The sequence below is a fragment of the Amblyomma mixtum genome, chromosome 1 (assembly GCF_055824585.1).
Source record: "Amblyomma mixtum isolate Tamu chromosome 1, ASM5582458v1, whole genome shotgun sequence".
NCBI lineage: Eukaryota > Metazoa > Arthropoda > Arachnida > Ixodida > Ixodidae > Amblyomma > Amblyomma mixtum.
This window is the reverse complement of record NC_143012.1, coordinates 55767772-55791637: the sequence shown is the minus strand read 5'-3', so window position 1 is coordinate 55791637 and position 23866 is coordinate 55767772. Positions and strand designations below refer to the sequence as shown.

General features: G+C 51.4%; 1 protein-coding gene across 1 annotated transcript; it reads left to right on the top strand.

Annotated features, from left to right (window-relative positions):
• Positions 1 to 669: 669 nt before the first annotated feature.
• LOC149366342 (uncharacterized) lies at positions 670 to 4975 on the top strand. The gene is made up of 3 exons (XM_089570380.1): positions 670 to 2046; positions 4628 to 4802; positions 4836 to 4975. Exons 1-3 carry the CDS (start codon positions 670 to 672, stop codon positions 4973 to 4975), a joined length of 1692 nt encoding a protein of 563 aa, XP_089426506.1.
• Positions 4976 to 23866: the final 18891 nt, after the last annotated feature.

Sequence of the window (23866 nt, the reverse complement as noted above, 5' to 3'; positions counted from 1 at the left end):
GCATAACGAGATCCACGATCCGCGACCGTGATCCGCTACCGCGGTGCACCACTCCGTACGCGCCGATTGGTCTCGACGTGGCAGGCGCGCACTCAATGGATGGATGGATGGATGGATAGGAGCGCCCCCTTTGAAACGGGGTGGTGGCAATTGCCATCATGCTCAGCTCGATTGACGGGCACGTGTCGCCATCTGGCGCTCTCGCGGCGTTCTGCGTACGCGCAGTGGCGCCACGCGGAAGACACGGTAGCTGATCGCGGATTGCGCCGTAACTCTCTAATAACAGCCTTTGCAAGACGAGTACGCTGCAGCAGCGTGAAAAAATCATCGACGTCTACAGGAGAGCGCTGCAAATACAGCATCTTAACCTGATATTTTTCTGCGATGCTTACCTAGATAGTGCCTCATGCCAAGCTTTTATCAGTTGCAGCATTTCCGCATGACACCACAGCGAAAACCACTGTCGACGCCCACCGTCACGCATCCGTTCCACACCTGTGCCTATCAAGAATATATACTTCAAAAGTCGAAAACGTGGCCCATTTCCTTCGACAGATCAGTACCGCTACACCGTCCGGCCAGAAGCAGATGAAGCTCGTCCCAAAGAGCGCTCTCGGATCCCGGGCTTCAGTGCTTCGAGTACAACGATAAGTTTTCAGCCATTTCAGCATGGCCACAGAACCGGTCTACTTTCTCAGATGCGGCGCCCCTGCATTGGAGCTGAAGAGGTACCTCGACACCGAGGAAGCACCTCTCGTGACACTTGTCCTCAATAACTGCATCGTCGCGAAGCCACTGGGCCTGGCCCGCTTGATCGCCCGTTGCGACCACCTGCGCAGATTGGATTGCGTCGCCTCCCGCGTGGGTGTGGACGATCTCCTAAGCCTCATGCTGGAACAACTTCAGCATTTGACGCACCTGGAGTGTTCCATGGTGAAAAGCGACAGCGCAGAACAGCTCGAGGAAATAGGTAATTTGAGCGCGGGAGACTTAAGCGACGTCAAGGCACACAATCTGCGTGTTTTGTACGTTGAGGTGGAAGGCGACGTCAACTTTAACCTTCTAAATGCCTTCTTCGCGCGCTGCCCGAACGTGAAAAACTTGCACGTGCACCTGATGGGCGGTAGGTTGCAGAGCGCCATCTCACGGTGCAGAGAGATTTTGGCCAGTCGGCCCCTCATCGAGAAGTTCGCGTTCACGTCCGAAGTGCCGCCACCGCTACCTAACGAACCCTCAGAGGCGCCCGACTTTACAGAATGTGCCCGCGTGTGTGCCAACGTGCTGTACCGACGCCAACCGCACCCGTGGAACATCGCCCGACTCAGAGACCTGGCATCGTCAACCGAACGGGTGCACCTGTCCGAGCCCTTGCTTGTCGTCGCCGCCAACGATCCAAATCTTCCCGAGCAGATCCACCAGGCAAGCTTGCGCAACAACTGGAGGGATGTGTACACCTTCTGCCTGGTCCTGGTGACGTCGGAGGACCTTAGCTCCTTACGCTTACCAAGTGCAATTGCCGGTGTTTCCTGCTCTGCTCCCCTGCTACGTCTGTTCCAGGGATTCAAGAACCTCACTGAGCTGAACATGAACTCATTCCACTGCGACCGAAACCTGGACATAACGCTTTTACTTGACCCGCTCTCAGTTCTCCGGGCGATCTCCCTCCCCCCCTGCGGTATTGTCCACACCGGGGCGATTGAACGACTGGCGCAGAAGTGTGTCCGCCTCGAAGACCTTGACATTCGTTCGGGGCCCAAAGGGCGGAGCAGGATTTGCGATCTTTGCGAACAGGAACTGCACCTGACTGACGATGACATGTTCCTTCTGAGCGAGAGAGATTGGAAGGGCCGCCTCACGGTCAACGTCCCGAAGGTGGGGTCCCTTCTATTCGCAAAGTCTGTGCTGGCCGAGCTGCGGATCATCGACCACTCCGACAGTCCCCTCATGGAATACCAGCAGCTGGGCGAGCTGCTGGCGCTGAACGACAGGCTGCGTGTCCTCGTTCTCAAGTACAACGGGCTCAACTTCAAGAGCTACGACTTCCTGGTACTGTGCTACGCGGAAGGGACTCGCAGCGGCAGCGCAGGGAATTGAAGCCTGATAGCTATGCCCTCTCATTTCAGTATAGATGGCTTGCACGTAGTCTTGCACCATGGCTTGCACGTAGTCTTGCGCCATGGCTTGCACCATTAGCATGGAACAACCTTAGCTTTCTCAATGGACTTTTGATAATGGGGTTAAGGGGATTGTGTAAGCACACAGGCCTCTAGTGGGATTGTGGTGAACAAAAATTCATCCGTAATGACTTTAGTGCAAGCCATCGATGTGAGGGAAGCACTACTTTTTAGTTTAATGTCGCGCATGCTCTGAAAAGTTGTGGTGACTGCTCTTTTCGCGCTTGTTTTTTACTATTTTGCTCAGGACAGTCTGTTGAAAATTCATTACCAGTTTAACGCCTTGAAGGAATGCGTAATTACAAGGTCTTGTAACTTCTCTTCTCTTGGTGCTTCTCAAGGTCTATCACGCGCGTTCGAAGGGAGTCTGACCGTAAAAAAAACAAAAAAAACAGTTCGCCGCGTAGTTATTACACCGCGGGAAACCTAAGACTGATGCGTCTGCGAACGTAAATCATGTGAGTACTCTATGCACAAGTATGATTGATATTTTAAACAGCGTACTTAATATGCATCCACAGTCCAGATTGAATGACAATATAATTGTAGGAAAGGTTTGTTTGGGCTATTACCCTCTGATGGATAACTGAGAATATTTACGTACAGTACGGTCCATTGTTAAAGACAACATGCGATCGCGTTGCCTCCGCGCTTCACGAAGCCTTGCTGCCTAGATGCGGCGAGAATATGTGGCATGAGGCGCATTTGTGGGAAGAGCAGCAGCCGTGCTTACTGCGCATGCGTCTTGTGCCGACAATGCCCACAAGGTCTCGCCGGCAGCGTGCCGCGAAGCGCGGGGGCCACGCGATCGCATGTTCCCCTTAATAGTGAACCGTACTGTACATACATATTATGCGGCGCCAAATATGCAGCATTCTTTACTGCTGTTAGAAGTTAGCAAAAATATGCAGATAGATGACTCCCGATAACTTTGTATGCGCGCTGTGAAATTTCTGTGAATTTCCTTAACGTTACACAGAAAGTGCGCTGGAAAGTATATTTCTCTCAAGATGAGAGAAGTCGAGCATTTCGACTCATCCGATAGCAAGTTCGGTTGTTTGTGCGAATTTCTGCGGAGCTAGGGAAACGAAAATATGACAGCAGCGGGATAACACAATCGCCATACTTTCCTGTCTGTGCGCGTTGTGTACTTTTCGAGTGGTTGTTATCAATTGGAGCGCTTCTCGCAGGACAGAAGCTCGGATAAAAGTAGACAGCTTATACAAGTGGACGCGGGCCAGGAGCATAGCGGACATGAATGAGCAGAGCGGATATTGCCAGCACACTCCTCGGCAGGGGCGGTTGCAACCGGAACCATTTTTTTTTCAGGCATGCGCAACATAATGCGAAACCTGCCGGGTCTCGTCAGCTTGCGGATTTAGGGACCCTGTTTGCCTCGAGCAAAACACTGAAGCTGAAGGACTGAAGGGGCGGGGTTCAACGTGGCTTGAACCTAGTTGCACGAGAGAAGGGTCTGTTCAGCATGGTCTGCACTGTCTCAGATGGAATGTCAAATTCAAGGCATAGGTCAGGTGCCCACTGCCTCAAATCAAATGTCAGAGTCAAGGTCAATGCTAGGCACCCAACGGCCATAGTCATGTGATCACATGGTCATACTACCATAGTTTGGGCCATACCACCACGCAGTCAAGGTTTGACCTTGTGAGACATTGAAGGTCATTGTCTCATTCACATCGAAATCGGAAGTTGTACACCGAGCTGACCTCTCGTTCTAAAAAAAAGGACCATGTTTCTCAGGCCCGGTCCACCATCCCCCACAATATTTCGTGGGATCGAATCCTGCCCGTGGCGGCCCACTACTGATTTCGTGTGCTGTGCGATGCCGGGACATTGTTAAGAAGCCGTGCTGGCACCCAGAGCCATCCGCTGCAGCATCTGTGTTTATTCTTTAGCTGCCTTTATCTGTGTAATCACGGTGCGAATGTCACTACCGAGAAATAGTCACTGTGAGTATTCTGTCCCCTGAAGGAGTTCATTTTCTGAGCCCATTCATATGACGCGCCTTTGCACTTGATTCCTTTCTAACTACGCTTCATTCTGCCTCCGTTTTTTTGTCAATTATAGTGTACGATCTCCGTGCCAGCCCAGCTTTTGCTGAGCAACTCGTAATCATCTGTGAAAGGAGCGCCAATGTGCGCACTACGTTTTCCCGTCTATCGGCAGCAGTGACGTCCACCTGTCGTTGCGTGTTTTGTTGCGAACGCAACACTACGCTAGTCGCCGAGCCATTTCGCGGAGCTGAGGCAAGGCCATAATGCGCATGCGCGAGTAGCAGTGACGTCACACGCATGCGCAGCGCAGTAGCGGCGCATAGCTAGCGTGCCGGGGCCGCTGCCGCGCGCTCTCCATCGCCTCTCTCTCTCTCTCCTCGTTGCTCTCGCAATCCTCCAGGTTTAACCACAGCTAAACCACTGCCAATTTTTTTGCTTCAGGAGGACATCGTGCTGGTCCAGACGCTCCGTTACCTTTGCCTCCTGTCGGTGGAATTTATGGACGATGCCGCTGAGACCATCGTCAGATGGTTGGCCACCCGCCTACTGAACGCCGAAGCCATTCACGTGCACTACAAGCACTACATTACCGGTGAGCATCAAGCCACCTGGATGGGTCCCATCGAGAGACGCGAGGTGCTTCTGGGAGAAGTGGCCGCCGAAGAGCCGCCCCTGCCGATGAGTCGCGGCAAGGTCATTTACGGAAAGCCCTGCGTGTTCTGCTCGACGCAGACATTCATTGGACTCTTCAAGCCTCACAACCGCGGGAAGAAGACGAACCTGTACTAGTAGTCACTCCCCCTCTCTTTCTACCTGGGGGACCCGCGACGAGTTGTCCCTCCTATTCCGGAGGTTCCTTAAGTGTCTACACGAGCTACGTGGAGGATATTGCAGAAACATGTGGCTTCAAGCGCGTCAAGTGAGCGGTGATGCCGAAGGCCTCCAATGCTACTAATCTTTACTGCTTCTCTGTTTTAAAGTTTTGTGCTTTTCGCATGCGACGTTTTTTATTCCAATCTCTTTTACAGCTGCAAATTTCGCCGTTTAAAGATCTTTTTAATCTTTTTAATCTCTTTAACTCTACCAGTTGCACTTCCTTTCCCCCCCGCCAAAGGGTTGCAAAGTTGGCTCCTGTACTCTTACAACGGAGTGCAATGGTTACAGTTGTACACATTCGGTGATTGTTCTCTGGTTGCACAGGTCTCAGTACAGCTACTTCTCTGCTATTGGAGTACAGACAACTGTGAGAGATGCCCACCTTTTGTTTTTTATAGCGCATGCGCTTTAAAGGAACACTCTAGTATTCCGATAGAAAGCTCCCGATGACAGGTCACAATAAGCCCTACAATTACCGCAAGCACTCCAACGGTTATGATTTCCGGATGATTCGTACAAGGCGTGCTTGGACGTGTTCGCTTCTGCATGCTTGTACGTGGTCTCGCTGGAATGAATCGTACTGCACTGTTTCTAGAGGGTCTGTCCTGAAAGTAATGAGACTAGTCGCGGAGCGGCGCGTGCTCGCTCTAGATCGAGAAACCGCTTTTGGGGGAAGGAGCGGGAACCTTCAGCTTCACAATGCGACGAGCTCAGTTGGCTGCAAGCAGGCGAAGCGAGTGGACATTTTCGAGCGTGTACCCATATTTCGTCGCTGCGTCGCGGAATCCATGGAGCGAACGTTGGAACAGCGCTATGCGGTGAAGCTTTGCAATAAACTGGGTAAGTCACCTACCGAGTCAATCAACGTGATCAAGACAGCATGTGGGAACGATGCAATGTCCACGTCGTGTGTTCTAATGGCACAAGGCATTTAAAAACTGTCGTGACGACGTTCACAAAAAGCAGCGCTCGAGGCGCCTGTCGATGACGGTTACGGACGGTAACGTTGACTATGTGGTCCTGAACGTCTTCACGGCCATTTGTAAATGCTTTGTGCCATTGGAACCCTTGCGATCTGGACATTGCATCATTACCACATGCTGTCAAATGTTTCGGTCGGTGATTTATTCAGTTTATTGCAAAGCTTCACCGCCTCGCGCTGTTCCGTGGTTTCCTCGACGCAGCGACTAAACAGGGGTACACGTTTGAGCACGTCTACTCGTTTGACCTGCTCGAAGCCAACTGAGGTCTTTGCACTGTGAAGCTGAAGGTTCCCGCTCCTTCCCCAAAAGCGGTTTCCCGATCTAGAGCATGCACGCGCCACACCGCGACTAGTCTCATTACTTTCAGGACAGACCCTGTAATACACACCGCCCATATGACATCTTCTTTGGTATACATGTTTTTGTAGCTGTGCGCGTTCTAAGATACCCGGGTCAAGCTTCAAAGAGTAGGGCACTGTTTCTTGAGTTATCATAGAACGATTACTCCTTGATCGACCATTTCTAATATCGATATAGTTCTACACTCTGCTTCTTTCCCATTAGAATTCAACAGTGTTTACCTTCTGCATTTTTTTGCCCACATTTAAACCTCCTTGCTTTTCGGTTCTTCTGTTCTGCATACTTACTGGTTAGCTACCTAAGCCTTCTCCGCCATTGTGAGCCACTGCTCTTTCTGTATAAGCATTTAAATACCTTAGCTGCCCACCAATTAGCGCCTAATTTGCTCTGACATTCTTCATATATTTTACTCTTAGCTTCCCGTGCTTCGAACGATGCCCAGCCCATATCCCCTTGCACTGCATTGTTTGTGGTTTTGTCGTGGGCACTTAGTACTAATACTTGAACGGCTTCCAACAACCCGGAAAATTCGGCGTTGACGTCATTTTTTCTGCACCTTGCAAGTTGTCGCGTTTGTGCAATTTGGCGAGAAAAGATAAGCAAAAGAAGGTTGAGTGTGGCATTAACCACAGGAATAAGTTCGTACAGTTTACATGCAATGTAATTTATCAGATTCCCCTGAGTTGTGGTAGGTTCTACATAGGGCAGACTGGCCGCTGCGTCAACATAAGATTATTAGAGCACGCAAATTCCTTAGAAGATTCAAGGGGGCAGCATCTGCCTAAGCATTGTCACACTTGCAAGCATGATGACAAAGATTGTAATCCACTTTTCGATAGGACTAAGATTATCGGACGCTCGAGGGATAAGCAGGAACGAGAAATTATTGAGGCCTTGGAAATCGCGAGGTTAGGGCCTGATAAGTGTATTAGCGATGCTTCAGTACACCTGTACCGCAAGGAGTTCGAGTTCCTTGATTCCACGAGATGAGTGTCGCTTCTGTTTTTTGTTTTTGTGGTTGGTGCGCATGCGCTTTGCTGCTGAAGGAAAGAGGAGTTGGTGGAATAAATCAGTTGTCAGTCTGCGTTTGTCCCGTGTGGTTCTTTCTCTTGTCCCGTCCTTTTGCGCAGTTACTTTTGGTCTCATAATGTCGTACCAACTAGCCCCTCACCGCACTCTTCTAGATTCCAACAACCGCCACTCACGCCCCTTATAGGATCCCTGATGCACCCTCTGCTCAGTAATGCTTCTTAAGTGCACAAGCGCTTATAGTGGCCATTCCGCGCATTTATCCGTTGTGTGCTATTCCTTCAGCCTGCTTTGTGGCAGGCCTTCACCTGGATGAGTGCCTGGTTGGATGTACACTTGTATGAAGGCCTTTAAGGTAAATGCCTTCAGGGTAAATGTCTTTAGGTCAAAGAACATTTTGATAAAGGCTGCCGATTAAACGCCTTGAAGTCAAAGGCTTTTAGGGCATATACCTTACGGTAGAGCTTTTTAGAGCGAATGCCTTCATGTAAGAGGCTTCCGGGTAAAGGGCTTCAGCTGAAATGCCTTTAGAATGTAAGGACAGTAAGTGCCCACCGTAACTATATTCCGCGTCGTAATAATATTCCTTGCTTGGCAGGCTGAACCGTCTGCTGTTTTTAAGGCGAAAGCCTTTAATGCCTCATGCTGTCGTTAGCAATCCGTGTCGGCAGCCGTGTCTACGTGCGTGTCGACAGATGTGTCCGCGTTTTGACGGGTGTCCACCGAGATATGTGAGACAGTTCCTGCGTAATTTCCTTTCCTCAAATACAATTTTCAGTTTCTTCATTACGGCCCCTCTTTCTTCTCTCACTGCCACTTCCTCCCTTCCTGTACAGTGCGGTTAAGGTGTCCACCGAGATGACTGAGAATTACTGCGCCATTTCCTTTCCTCAAAAAGCGTTGCGTTCAAAGGGCAAGGCATCGCACCGAACGGATGGTGGCGTTCCGTGGACTCCCTGGCAGCGCTACAACACGCTGCCGCGTTCCACTCCTAAAGGCGAAGCTTAAGCGTCATTAATTAGCAGTCAATTAGTGCTGAGTGATTAATCAGTAATTAGTCATTAATTAAAAATTTGTCATTAGTTCGTCATCAATTATGTGTGGCGTCATCCAGTGGTGACATCACCAGTGTCACATAGGCAAAGTGGTGCGGAAAACGCTTTCGCCTCTACGCACTTCAGACAGTCAAAGTGCCCCCTGAATTTTTTTTTTAGATTGTTTGATGGATCCATCAATGACATTTCGCATTGCTTCCTTGTGAAAATAAGCCGTTATGACGACTATTTGTTATCTTGACGTGGTGGTGACAACGAATCAGTGGAAGAGCATACTGGATCGAAATTCGAGCTGTTTATTCGGCTCACTCCCGCCACCAAAGAACCGAGCTACTCGGCGGCTACGATACCAACGAACGTGATCGGCGGTCGCCGAAGGCCAGAATAACCGCCGCTCTCGACTGCGCGCAGCATAAAGCTGTCGAAGAACTTTCAAGATTAGGCAAGGGAATCTCTTAGAGCAATCTCAAACAGCGTAGAATCGATTGCGCACGACTGCAGACATGAGAAGCTATTCTGGTAGCACCTCTCGTCAGCAAAGAACTGATGCAGCGTCCCAGCGGTTTTGATCACGAGTTCTGCCGTATTAGCCCTCTCCCAGAGGCATCGGGCCGATGCTTTACTAAAAATTGGCAGTGGCTTAGCTCTGGTTAAGCCTGTTTATACAAGCGAAAAGCTGCAGTTATGCTTTGTTTGACGTCATGGCTTTCGCAGTTCGCGCACAATGCACTGGGAGCACCAGGATAACGGTGTAGGCAAGCCCGTTATATAGCCCTCCTTCCGCATGCGTAGTAACTGTGGTAAACATGCGGCTGCAAGTTGCGTCATGCGAGGAAGCCGAGCGCGCACCGATGCACACTCGGTAAACACGCGCAGAGCGCGCGAACGACGGCGAAGGTCGACCGGCGGAGCCGCGCTCGGCAGCGGCTCCGCCGACCACGTGCGCCTCTCCAGTGACGTCGCGCGGCGAACTCGCGCATGCGCCGCTGAGACTAAAATTGATCATGGCGCATGCCAGACCCGGTGTTGACTAGCCTAGTGAAGCTTCTCGCTTCAAAAAAAAAAAAAAAATGAAAGAAAGGGAGAAATAAGAGGACACTGAAAAAATAAAGCACCCAGTAGTGCGCATGCAAAGCTTTACGCGCGAACGCGCATGACATCCTAGTCGAAATCAAGAGGAAGAAATGGGCTTGGGCAGGGCATGTAATGCGAAGGCAAGATAACAGCTGGTCCTTAAGGGTAACGAAGCGGATTCCAAGGGTGGTATTCTCCCGGTGTCGCCTTTTGCGACATGTCGCATTCGCTCTTCACTGATTGGCTCGAGCCGCGGTGACGGCGGCGTGACGACACGGACCCGCCTTCCTGCTACGTCATCGTGACGTCGCCCCAATTTACTACGCTTAGTCGAACAACGGAATGCGCTGAAGCGATTCGCGCGGGCGACGGGCTACCGTTAGCGTACGAACGCAATCGGCAGTTGCGGTTTTTGCGCTCTTGGCGTGAAAAATGGCGACGTCCTTTCAAGCGAGAGCCGCCCGCTTCAGCCAATTCAGCAGTCCTTGCGATTCCGGTCGGCATGTTTACCGGCCACTACTGGTGTTGTTACTTTTCGCTATGACTTACCTTGCTTCGACGATAAAGTTTAAGCTGCAATTCAGCCTAGTTTTTGAGATACGCTCTCGATTCTGGAGCGCGCAAGCCTAATGGGACCTCCAGCTACACTGCTACCGTCTGCAACTGCCCGAAACGCAGCCGAAACCTAGCACAACCGTCCGGAACGAAAGAAAAATAGATTTGGAGCTTTTTCGCGGTGTTTTTAGACTTAAACGAAGTAAAGCGAGTTTATATTAAATTTGCAAAAGTTTTTTGAACATTAGACGTAATGTGATGGCAAATATTCTTGCTATAAAAGATACGAAGCTACTGCTGCTAGTGGATCAGCAGTGGTAAATTGTCGCTTCTCGGAGTGAATGAATGCACCGCAGACGAAAGTGCCGGCGGCTTTTTCCGTTTCTTCGAGCATCTGTAAGCACTTTTTTAGGCCCCGCCCATATGCGACATGTCGCAAAAGGCGACACCAGCAGAATACCACCCCAAGAGAAGGCAAGCGTAGCAGGGGGCGGCAGAAAGTTAGGAGGGCGGATGAGATTAAGAAGTTTGCGGCGATACGGTGGCCGCAGATTACGAAGGACAGGGTTTATTGGAGAGACATGGGAGAGGCCTTTGCCCTGCAGTGGGCGTAGTAAGGCTGGTGTAGATAATGATGATGATGGAGCATGACTTCAGGGAGCGCATGGCGTCTCCGATGCGGTTTCTGGATCGGGTGCATCAGCAGAATCCTGTTCACCTATTCGTCGAGGTCCTAAAGAACATCCTAAAAGATTTTCATTGAGTTTTTACAGTGGATTGGTGTCCTCAGCCAGACTCTGTCACCTGCCATTGAAAACGGCAGAGCGAAGAAAACGAGCACGATATCGAAGAAACCTAGACCACCGGACAAGCGCCGAACGTTTCTTAGATGTCGTCCCTGTTTCGTTTGCGCCGCCATTTTGCATGACGGATGACTGACTAGCCCGCACGAAAAATTCAGGGGGCACTTTGACTGTCTAAAGTGGGTAGAGGCGGAAGCGTTTTCCGCACCACCTTCGCTGTTTGTGTGGCACTGGTGGCGTCACATATATTTGAGTACTAACTACTAATTAATTGTTAATTACTGATTAATGCCTGAATACTAATTAACTGCTAATTAATGACGCTTAAGCTTCGCCTTTAGGAGTAGAACGCGACAGCGCGTTGTAGCGCTGCCAGGGAGTCCACGGAACGCCACCACCCGTTCGGCGCGATGCCTTGCCCTTTGAACGCAACGCTTTTTGAGGAAAGGAAATGGCGCAGTAATTCTCTGTTATCTCGGTGGACACCTGAACCACACCGTAGCGGAAGGGAGGTGGGAGTGAAAGAAGATAGATAAAGAGGAGCCGTAATGAAGAAAATGAAAATTGTATTTGAGGAAAGGAAATTACGCAGTAACTGTCTCACATATCTCGGTGGACAGCCGTCAAAATTCAGGGGGCACTTTTTTGACCTAAAGTGTGGTCACTGATGTGTGGTTAACATGTTAAGCTTCGCCCCTAAGAGTGGAACGCGACAGCGTCTTGCAACGCTGCCAAGGAGTCCATAGAACCAATTGAGAGGGTGTTGATAGAACGCCATCGCCCATTCGGTTCTACGCCTCACTCGTCGGTAAATTGGTTTTTGAGGAAAGGAAATGTATCTGTCTCTCATATCTCGGTGGACACCTAAACCTCGCCGGAAGGGAAGGGAGGAGGATGGCAGTATGTGAAGACACCGTATTCACTAAACGCGCCTTTGTTCATTCCAAACCATCGAGCTGGCATAGCGGAGTGTATAGCGTGTTCGTCTCTCACGCCGTAGACTGGGGTTCGATTCCTGAGCTCGACCAATTTCTTAATCGCTTTTATTTATTTATATGGCCTGACTAGTAAAGCTAATTAGGCTAATTGGGTAATTAAGCAATTAACTAAGCTCAGTCCCCCTTACTTGGTGGTGGTGGTGGAAAACATTTATTTACAGACAAACTTCGGGAGGTGAGGTATGAGCTGACCCAAAGGGGGCCAGCCCTCACAAGTACTAGGTGGAGGTCCCTAGTTCGGGACCCCAGTGGCGTCGGCCGCTGCCCGGGCTCGCGCGACCAGGGCGTTGGGCCTGCAGGTCAGAGCAGCCGAGCAGGGTCGCCTCCCAGTCCTCCCGGGTTGGGTTGGGGTGAGGGGGGATAGCAGGGTTGGAGGGGCAGGCCCACACCATGTGGTAGATGTCCGAAGACTTCTCCGCACAGTGCGGACAGCTGCCAGAGAAAGAAGGGTCAAAGTGTTTTAGAGCTGCCGGGCACAGCAAAGTATTTGTATATAGGCGAAGCAGAAGCCGCTCCTCCGCCTTTGAGAGACCTTTACACGGGCGGGGATAAAGACTACTTACTTGGAGCATCACTATACGATCCCTTCAATTGGTTGTATGGTTACTATTGATTGATTGTAAAACATTTTATTCGCCGGGAAGAGCTTGGCAAGAGGTCGCGTTAAGTGGTCGAGAGTACATAGCCCTCGACGACTTTGTCAGCCCACTCCACCGCCAAAACTTGCGTTCTGGGGTCAGAGCTAGCCAGCACGGTCTCCCACCGCTCGAGAGAAGGAGCTGTAACTAGATCACCCGGAGGTGGCTCTATTTTGCAGTCCCACAGGATGTGATCGTAGGTAGCACGTTGGCCACAGTGTTTGCAGTTTGGGTTGTAAAGATCTGGATAAATGCGCGCGAGGAGTGATGGGGTGCGTATCGATCTCGTCTGTAGACGACGCCACGTAACCTCTTGTTCTTTACTAAGTCTTTTGTCTGGAGGGGGGAAAATTCTCCTCTCTAGTTTAAAATGATTGGTGAGATCATGATATGTGATCATGGAGTCCTTCGTGAAATTCAGGGAGCCAGACTCATCCACTGCCCGGTCGACGAAACCTCGGGCTTTATTGTGGGCTGCCTCGTTCCCCGGATTCCCCGAATGGGCTGGGACCCATATCAATTCGGAATAATTTGGTGAGAATTTGGTTGCGTTAAGGATTCTAAGGGAGGTGTTTGTAATTCGCCCTTTAGCGAAATTATTGATACCCATTTTGGAATCGCTGAAGATGATGCTTCCTTGCCAAAACTAGCCAAAGTGCAATTGGCCCCGTTTGAAATTCGCGCACTGTGACGTCACGACCGTTTCCACCAATTGAAAAGCGTGACATTTTCTGTCGACAACTGCTGCTTACAACGATGAGACATTAAAGGCTTCCGCCTTAAAATATTAATACGTCACATGGTTTTTACTCTGTGTCGTGTCGTCGTAGATTGTAGCGTTGGGAATGGGCGCGCTGCTGGTCTTTGATCCAAAGCCGGGCAAGTTAAGGGGATTCTTCAGCACGCTTAAGGTAGGCGGCGACGTCGAGTTTGTCTTCCTGTTTGGGCGCAAGGTGTCGAGCATGGTCGTTGCCTCCCTGCCATGGACCAGTCAAAAAGGCGTCCCCTGGGGGGTGCCTGCACTGCGGTGTTGGAGCAGATGAAGTAGGGGAAGATGTTCTTCCAGGCATTGTGTATCGCGTGGACATATATCACAAGCATATCTGCGATCGTTATGTTCAGGCTTGTCTGAGTGTAGCGCAGGATGGCATGCATAAGATCTGCCATGACCGCTGTTCTCCTGTCCGTGATGTGCCCTTCGGGAGTGCCGTGTCGCATGTGCGTACATTTAAAGAAAAAAATCCGCTGTGGCTTAGCTTGGTTAAGCCCGGTAATTGCGAAAGCAATATCCGTACCTACGCCATGGTTCAGCTGGTAGTGTAGCTGGTGGTGGTGCTTGTGGTTAGACTTATGGCGATGCATCTGTTATACAATGCAATCCAATGCAATGCAATCCAATCCAATCCAATGTAATCTAATGTAATCTAATATATTCTAATCCAATCCAGTCCAGTACAATCCAGTCCAGTCAGGCCGCCGTTCATGTGCACCGCCGTCGCACACGGACGGCGCGAGATCGCGAAGAAATGTTAAGCCGCTGGTGGTTGGCACAGCTACTGCTTTCTAGCGACGTGAATCGAGCCTAATCTCTTCAGCGTAACGCCACAATCGCGCTCCTAGCGGAGAGCGCAGGAGTTAGGTGCCGGTGGTGGCACCGCCGCGGCTTGTGACGGCGCGAGTCGGTCGCCGTTCTCTTCGGCGTGACGTCACAAAGCACCTGTAGCGCTCCTAGCGGAGAGCGCAGGAGTTAGGCGCCGGTGGTGGCACCGCCGCGGCTTGCGATGGCGCGAGTCGGTCGCCCTTCTCTTCGGCGTGATGTCACACATGACGTCACACAGAGGTCAGCTAAAGGTCAATGGTGGCACCGCCGCGCCACGGAAAAGGCTGAAAGTGCAAGTAGTAAAGCTTTCGCTTGAAAAAATTGGCCACTTCTGCTGTTGAGATGTGTGGCAGGGCTTTTGTTTCGACGAACGGGTCCGGCAGTCGGCCGCAACTGTTAGTTATATGTTTCCTGACGTCAACTTCCGGAAGGGGCTGAGGAGATCTATACTATGTAGCAACATAGCATAGTGGGCGAGTTGGTATAGGCTCTTTAAGGAACGAAACAGCGCAACTAAAACGAAGGACCAGAAAAAGAGACACGAACACGCGCTGACTTACAACCGACTGTTTTAATCAGAAAACCACGTATAAATAATCTCTAATCGCTGCGTCACAGCCTCACGTCATCATCGCAAACTACTAACATAATTGATCATATAATCTGGCAATGTCCTGACTCCCCAGGCGTCAGGAAGAACATTAGAAGTAGAGATGCCTGGGAGGCCTTGCTGCGAAGCGAGTCCCCCGCTGAACAGCAACAAGTCATCCGTCTGGCGACGGAAGCAGCGAAGAAACACTGCAACTTCGCCTGTCTTTAGTCGCGGAAGCCCCGGCCCCCGCCCATTGAGCCTGCGTGCCAGGGGCGGGGAGTAGGGGGCCTCCTACATCGGTGGAAAATAAAGTTCTACTACTACTACTACTACTGCTAACATAAAAGGAAGGGAAATAACAATTGTGGTGTATATGTGGTTTTCCGATTAAAACAGTCAGTTGCAAGTCAGCGCGTGTTCTTGTCTCTCTTCTTCTGGTCCTTCGTTTTAGTTGCTATGTTTCGTTCCTAAAGATCTATACCAGTCTGCTAGAAAGTCCTTGTTGGGGATGGACTTGAGAAGCCTTGCTGGTTTGTTCGGTGATGTCATTAGCCGTCTCAGAAGGTTCTAACGCACCGTGCGACATCTGCGGACAGTCTTGAATAAGGTGGAGTGTGCGGGTGAACCCAGGGTGCTCAGATGTGGGTTCGTCGTGCGGAGCCTGCAGAATTTCTTCCCAGCGGATTTTTGGAACGACGTGGACGTAGGCGGTCTTGTTGTTGGCGGAGTTCTTCGCGACGATGTCATATATGGTGGAGATAAAGAGAACAACCGACGCCAGAAAGCTGCTGGCGGTGCAGAAGCCTTCTCACCAAGGTACTTGACGAAATGCTGTAGATCGGGACCCGAATGTTGCTGTTGCGCGTGCGTACTGCTTGGTTTAGGTTTAGGGGGTTTAACGTCCCAAAGCGACTAAGGCTATGAGAGACGCCGTAGTGGAGGGCTCCGGAAATTTCGACCACCTGGGATTCTTTAACGTGCGTACTGCGGCTGATAGTTCAAAAGAAGGCGCCGTCATCGTCGCCTTTCGAAGGAGCGTCGACGGGAGCTCGCGACAGGGAGTGCTTGCGCTCTGACATGTAAAGCACGGTGACCTCAAGCTCTTGGAGCTCTAAGCTTTAGCGAGCTAAGCGGCCCGAGGGGTCTTTCAAGTTGTCAAGCGGGCATAACGCATGATGGTCGCCGACAACCGTGAATGACCTTGCATACAGGTAGAGGTGGGATTTTGATGCGGTCCATATGATCGCAAGGCTTTTGAAGCGAGACGCTTCACTAGGCTCGTCAACACCGCGCTTCGCGTGAGCCGGAGGCCAGATTTGCCACTTCCGCGCATGCGCGAAACCGAGCGACGCCAGGCGCAGCGCAGGTGGCCGCCGACTCTATAAAAAAAGAGAATAAAAATAAGTACAGAAACGAGAATAAAAAGAAATGAAAAAATCAAATATCAGAAATAAAAAATAAATAAAAAATCAGGGGGCACTTTGACTGTCTAAAGTGGGTAGAGGCGGAAGCGTTTTCCGCACCACCTTCGCTGTTTCTGTGGCACTGGTGGCGTCACATATATTTGAGTACTAATTACTAAGTGATGGCAAATCACTAATTAATTGTTAATTACTGATTAATGACTGAATACTAATTAATTGCTAGTTAATGACGCTTAAGCTGCGCCTTTAGGAGTGGAACGCGACAGCGCGTTGTAGCGCTGCCAGGGAGTCCACGGAACGCCACCACCCGTTCGGAGCGATGCCTTGCCCTTTGAACACAACGCTTTTTGAGGAAAGGAAAAGGCGCAGTAATTCTCTGTCATCTCGGTGGACACCTGAACCCGATCGCGCTGACGAGCGCCTCCTCATCAAAATTCTTACTAACACTGTACTGTGCCCGGCGGTGCTTAAACATTTCAATACATCCTTTGATGGCGCGTGCCAGTTCTGTGGGGAGGTGGCTGACACCTTCCACATGGTTTGGGCGTGTCAGTCAAACCCATCTATCCCCCCCAACCCCAACCCCACCAGAGAGGACTGGGAGGCGGCCCTGCTCGGCTGTCAGGACCTAAAGACCCAAAAGGCCTTGGTTCACCGGACGCGGGCGGCGTTGCTTGCCAATGGGGCCCCGGAATAGGGGCTCCACCTAGTATTGTTAGGGGAAAGGGCCAATAGGGCCTACCCCAATCACCTGTCTGTAAATATTTATTGCATTATAAATGTTTTTCACCACCACCACCGTACAGGAAGGGAGGTGGGAGTGAAAGAAGATAGATAAAGATGAGCCGTAATGAAGAAAATGAAAATTGTATTTGAGGAAAGGAAATTACGCAGTAACTGTCTCACATATCTCGGTGGACACCTGTCAAAATTCAGGGGGGCACTTTTTTGACCTAAAGTGTGGTAACTGATGTGTGGTTAAGATGTTAAGCTTCGACCCTAAGAGTGGAACGCGACAGCGTCTTGCAACGCTGCCAAGCAGTCAATAGAACGCCATCTCCCACCGGAGCGCCTGGCTGCGCGGGCAAGTACCGCAAGGTCATCAAGCCGGGCCCCCACCCACCCCAAAGCAGAAGCAGACGCCGGGACCCAAAAAGGCCCAGACGCCCGCGGCCGGACACAAGCAGGCTCCGGGGCCCAAGCCCGAACCCAAGAAGGCCCAGTCCGGGCAGCCAAAATTTGTGAAGTCCGGGAACCCGACGAGGCCACCGGTCCTGAAAGCCGAGGATTTCCCACCTCTGGTACCGCGCCAAAATCAGGTGAGCAGTTGGAGTGGGTTAGTCTCTGGGCCCACCCCCCCCCCCTCCCTCCCCCACCGAATCCGCCCTACAGCGGCAGGTAGAGGAGCTCAGGCGCCAAAATCAAATTTTCGCCCGTAAAATTCAAGAATTAGAAGCTAAGCAGGCCGGGCAGTCTGAGCCCATGCAGAACGCTGAGCCCGAGGATAGTGATGACGGATCCTCAGTGTCATTTTGCCTAACTAGCGTCTCGCGGCAAACCGCGGACACGGTGGTCGATTCGGCCCCCGCGGACGCCGGCCGCTTTGAGGCCCTGGAGCGTAAAGTCGAGCAGTTGGAGGAGCGGGTGGCAGCGCTCCCGAACCAAATTATGATTGCGGTCCGCGAGTCCTTTCAGGACATGTTCAAGGCCGCATTTGCTGCAATGCTTCCCGACATTGCGGCCCAGGTGACTGACTCTGTCCTTAAGGCGGTGCAGCCCTGGGTCAGCTCCCAAATAAAAAATTCTCTCTCCTGCGACTCCCCGCAGCTAAAACGTAAAATAGCTCCTCGACAGGCAGCGGAAGAAAGCGGTTCCGGCCCGATAGCCGCGGCGTTGATGCAACCCCTACCTGGGGCTGCGCCGGCCCCCGAGCCGAGTGGCTACCCAGCACCGTAAAATAAGAAAATCAATATGGCTGGCAAACCTTATCAGAAAGCTAAAAAATTAGACGAATTCGAAATCATTCAATGGAACTGCAGGGGTTTCAGAGCCTGCAAAAAACGGTCACATCTCCAGCTCTACCTGCAGTCCCTTGGTGACATGCCGGCGCTTCTTGCTTTGCAAGAGCCCGGCAGTGATGCTGAATTCTCTGGGTATAGCTCGTTTCAGGGGGGCCCCTCTACCTGCATCCTGGTGCATAAAGCATACACCGCGATTCAGGACGATCTTGATCTGGACACTGAGCAGGAATACACCATGGTGAAGGTTTTGCCTCTCAAGCGCCGCGAGCCGTCAATACATGTGCTTAATGTGTATTGCCCCCCGCATAAGCCGCGTGTTACTTTCAGCGAAATTTTCTATCGTGCTCTCAAATCGGCTGACAGTGAACCCCTGGTGATCATTGGGGATTTCAACGCACCCAGTCTACACTGGGGCTATCACTTCGAGAAATCCAGGGGACGCAAGCTGGCGGAGCTCATCTCCACCCTTCGTCTTACGTTGCTCACGGATCCGTCTTGCCCCACACGTGTGGGCAACTCGGTCACCCGTGACACGTGTCTTGACTTATCTCTGGTTAGGAACACTACAAACGCCACATGGGAGAACCTGGGGGATACCCTGGGCAGCGACCACTGCCTTCTTCGCATCACGCTTTTGGCGAAGGCAGCCCGTAAAAAATGGGGCCAGGCGAAAATAACCAATTGGCACCAATTTCGAACTCAGGACGTCCCTCCGGTACTATTCTCCGACGGCTATGCGGAGTGGGCAACACAGGTCACCAACATACAGAAACAACACACGCAAACACTTCACACCACCGACGAGATCCCCGCAGTGGACAATCACCTCCTGCATCTGTGGGAGGCGCGCCGGAGCTTAACAAACCGATGGAAGAAACACAAGACGAATCGTAAGCTTAGAGCTCGTATTGCACAACTTACGGAGCAGGCTGCGACATATGCCGCCCAGCTCACAGACACCAATTGGATAGAACGCTGCAACTCGGCAGCGCGTCAGATGAGCTCGAAGGGGACTTGGCGTCTCTTGCGCAGCCTCATCAACCCTTCTCAAACGAAAGGGGAGACGCAAAAAAAGCTCCGGCGGGCTCTGCACGGGTACCAAGGTACGACGGCGCAATTTGCGGACACTTTGTGCGACAGGTATCTCTGCCGCACAAATGACCCGGTTGGGCCCGAGTACACGTACTCCGGCAAGCCAAATCAGGATTTAGACGCCCCTTTTGAGTTGCATGACCTTAAGGCGGCCCTGGCTAAAATGCGCCGAGGTGGGGCACCGGGTCGGGATCGCATAACAGTGAAACTGTTGGCGAACCTCTCCGACTCTGCATACCTCCATTTGCTACAATACATAAATCAGATCTGGGATGGGTGTCCGCTCCCACTCGAATGGAAAACATCGCTTGTAACGTTCATCCCCAAAGCAGGTAAAGCCGTGACTACGGAAAACTTGTGACCCATCTCATTAACCTCGTGTGTGGGAAAGCTCATGGAGACGATGGTTCGGGATCGCCTCTCTCCATACATGGAGGGTAAGGGCCTCTTTGCAGACACTATGTTCGGGTTCCGCCCGCACATGTCTGCACAGGATGTCCTACTCCAACTACACAGGGACATAATACGACCCACAGCCATGCAACAAAACGACAAGGCCATTCTCGCCCTCGATCTTAAGGGGGCGTTTGACAATGTTAAACATGGCACCATACTCTCTAACTTGAACACCACTAACTGCGGGGCGAAGGTCTTCGCCTATGTCAGAGACTTCCTCTCTGCGCGTCAGGCACTCCTCCGGATCGAGGACGAGGAATACGGCCCGTACTCTATGGGTACACGAGGTACACCACAGGGGGCGGTGTTATCACCGCTCCTTTTCAACATCGCCATGATGCACCTGCCCGGCCGACTGGCTCAGGTGGATGGCATAAAACACGCACTCTACGCAGACGACATTACAATCTGGACCACCGAGGGGAGCCTTGGGGAGATGGAGGACCGCCTTCAGCAGGCCGCCTCCATAGTCGAAGCATATGCTGCCGACTGTGGTCTCCAATGTGCTCCCGCCAAATCAGAGCTTCTACACGTCAAGACAAACCACAAGGACAACACGTCTCTCCACATATCTCTGTCGGGCGGTCCCATCAGAGAAGTGGCGGAGCTCCGGATCCTGGGTCTGTTCATCAATAACAAACTTAGGCCGGACTCTACTTCTTCTTCTGCATACCATCACTTTATAATAAACTTAAACCCCACATTGATTTTACAGCCCCACTTAGCTCATTTAGATACGAATTAACAAATTTTCTGATGAGTCAATGAATATTACTGCAATCCAAATAAATGACACTGACCAATGAACTGACACCACTACTCGTCCGGCGGAAAACTGATGTTTGTAAGCTGTTTGTGAGTTTCATGTTCATATTCATCTTGATATCTGTTGTGTGTGTAATTCTTTAGGAAATGTAAGCACTGCATTTCCATGTTCATATTCATTTTTATAGTGCTGTGAGGTCCACTGCATGATGCTGCCTGTAGGCCCCCAGGGCCCAGTCAAGCTGTCTGCGACAGCTTTTTGCCTGGGGGACCCCCAACTTGTAGGTTGGAAATAAAGTGGATTTGGACTATAGCGAAACTCAAGAGCATAGGTGAACAGGTAGGGCGCATGATCCGCCGTGTTTCCAACAAGCGGGGTGGTCTGCGGGGCAGGGACGCGCTACGGCTCGCCTATGCCTTCGTGACTAGCCGGATCCTCTACGCCGTGCCGTACCTACGCACCACCAAACAACAAGACGAGCGCATTGACGCCATCATCAGGAAGGCAACAAAGCGAGCACTGGACCTCCCGGTGGCTACCTCCAACGCCAAACTGAAGGCGTTGGGAGTGGTAAACTCCTATCAGGAGTTGCGGGAGGCCCACCTCGTGAACCAATATACGCGGCTATCGCAGACGGTGCTTGGGCGCCGCCTGCTAAACCGCTTACACATCCAACACACATGCATACCAGAGGGGACGGAGAACATCCCGGTGCTGTGGCGCCACATGCTCTTGGTCGCTCCGCTCCCGCGTAACATGGACATGGCTTCACATGAAGGCAGACGACAAGCGCGGGTTCGCACGCTTGAGAGGCTATAAAGAGGGCGTCTATTACGTGGACATCACAGGGCCGTCGCCCGCGGGATTCTTCACGGCTGCCGTAGTCCACCGGGGAATGAATGTCGATGGGCTATCTTTTCGGGCCCCAAATTCAACACGAGCGGAGGAAGTCGCAATAGCTCTCGCTGCCGCCGATTCAAAATCGAAAACGGTTATCACAGACTCTCTCCGGGCCTGTGAACATTATCTTGCAGGCGAAATATCACCTCTTGCCTCGCAAATTCTAAGACGCGCTCTCGCCGATCCAACTCGCACAAAAGTGATCTGGGCTCCTGGCCACCAGGGTCTACGAGGCAATGAGGCCGCTGATGCGGCCGCCCGAGCGCTCACACACCGGGCTCCTCATCCTAGCTCTCATGGCTCAGAAGCTCATAAACCGCTTCTGCGGTTCCGCGAAATCCTAATTTATTATTGCGACAGCCACCGTCTCTACCCGGCACCTGCCAAGGGGTTGAGTAAGGCGGAGGAGCGAACTCTGCGGCGCCTGCAGACAGGAACCCTTCTCTGTCCTGCAATAGTAAAACACTTCGATCCGAACACAGATGGGCGCTGCCCGCACTGTGGGGAGATCTGCGATATCTTTCACATGGTGTGGGCATGTACTCAGAATCCTCACCTTCCCCCCTCCCCCACCCCCACCCGAGAGGCATGGGAGACTGCCCTCCTCAACTGCTCCACACTGGAGTCCCAAAGGGCTCTGGTCAAGCGGGCGCGAGACGGGGCCTCGTCATGCGGTGTCCCGGACTAAGGATACCGACCATGCAGCAGGGTTTTTTTTAACCCTCAAGCTCTCTTTGATTAAAGTTTTTCACCACCACCACCACCATCGCCCATTCGGTTCTACGCCTCGCTCGTCGGTAAATTGGCTTTTGCGGAAAGGAAATGTATCTGTCTCTCATTTGTCGGTGGACACCTAAACCTCGCCGGAAGGGAATGGAGGAGGATGAGAGTGAGTGAAGACACCGTATTCACTAGACGCGCCTTTGTTCATTCCAAACCATCGAGCTGGCATGGCGGAGTTGATAGCGTGCTCGTCTCTCACGCCGAAGACCGGGGTTCGATTCCTGAGCTCGACCAATCTCTTAATCGCTTTTATTTATTTATATTCCCTGACTAGTAAAGCTAATTAGGCTAATTGGGTAATTAAGCAATTAACTAAGCTCAGTCCCACTTACTTGGAGCATCACTATACGATCCCTTCAATTGGTTGTATGGTTACTAGATTGTAAAACATTTTATTCGCCGGGAAGAGCTTGGCAAGAGGTCGCGTTAAGTGGTCGAGAGTACATAGCCCTCGACGACTTTGTCAGCCCACTCCACCGCCAAAACTTGCGTTCTGGGGTCAGAGCTAGCCAGCACGGTCTCCCACCGCTTGAGAGAAGGAGCTGTAACTAGATCACCCGGAGGTGGCTCTATTTTGCAGTCCCACAGGATGTGATCGTAGGTAGCACGTTGGCCACAGTGTTTGCAGTTTGGGTTGTAAAGATCTGGATAAATGTGCGCGAGGAGTGATGGGGTGCGTATCGATCTCGTCTGTAGACGACGCCACATAACCTCTTGTTCTTTAGTAAGTCTTTTGTCTGGAGGGGGGAAAATTCTCCTCTCTAATTTAAAATGATTGGTGAGATCATGATATGTGATCATTGAGTCCTTCGTGAAATTCAGGGAGCCAGACTCATCCACTGCCCGGTCGACGAAACCTCGGGCTTTATTGTGGGCTGCCTCGTTCCCCGGATTCCCCGAATGGGCTGGGACCCATATCAATTCGGAATAATTTGGTGAGAATTTGGTTGCGTTAAGGATTCTAAGGGAGGTGTTTGTAATTCGCCCTTTAGCGAAAATATTGATACCCATTTTGGAATCGCTGAGGATGATGCTCCCTTGGGTATGTGCTAGGGCGAGGGCTATAGCCGCCTCTTCTGCCGTTTCAGAGGATTTCGTTTTGATTGTCGCCGAGACGATGTGGTCACCATTCTCGTTCACAACCACAATTGCAAAGGCATTGGTATTTTTGTATTCTGCCGCATCTACATAAAGTGTTGCAGCGCACTGTCTGTATTTCTTATGTAAGGCTTTGGCTCGTGCTTGTCTTCTACCCTCATGGTGTAAGGGGTGCATGTCTTTGGGGAGTGGTTTGATTAGTAGGGCCGTCCTATAGTCGCGGGGTAAGTCTACTTTAGCATCGTTATTCGTAGGTTGAGAGTTAATTCCGAGCCTGGTAAGAATACTCCTGCCAGTTCTGGAATTGGCTAATCGCGCTGTTTGAGCCATTAAATGGGCTTCTTTCAGTTCATTGTAGGTGTTATGTATTCCTAACCTCATAAGCCTTTCGGTTGAGGCATTTAGTGGGAGTCCTAACGCAGCCTTACAGGCCTGCCGTATCATGCTATCCAATTTGTCCTTTTCTGCTTTCGAAAATTTGAGATAAGGGGTGGCATAGAGTATCCTGCTTAGCGCAAAGGCCTGCACTAGGCGGCATAAATCTCTTTCCCTCACCCCTTGTTTGCGGTTAGCTATG

What these genes read in the sequence shown, in the direction of transcription:
- LOC149366342 (XM_089570380.1), top strand. Translation starts at nt 670, where the DNA reads ATGGCCACAGAACCGGTCTACTTTCTCAGATGCGGCGCCCCTGCATTG. An exon ending in TCAAGAGCTACGACTTCCTG is followed by an intron (nt 2,047 to 4,627) that starts GTACTGTGCTAC and finishes TTTTTGCTTCAG; the next exon opens with GAGGACATCGTGCTGGTCCA. An exon ending in GCATCAAGCCACCTGGATGG is followed by an intron (nt 4,803 to 4,835) that starts GTCCCATCGAGA and finishes TGCTTCTGGGAG; the next exon opens with AAGTGGCCGCCGAAGAGCCG.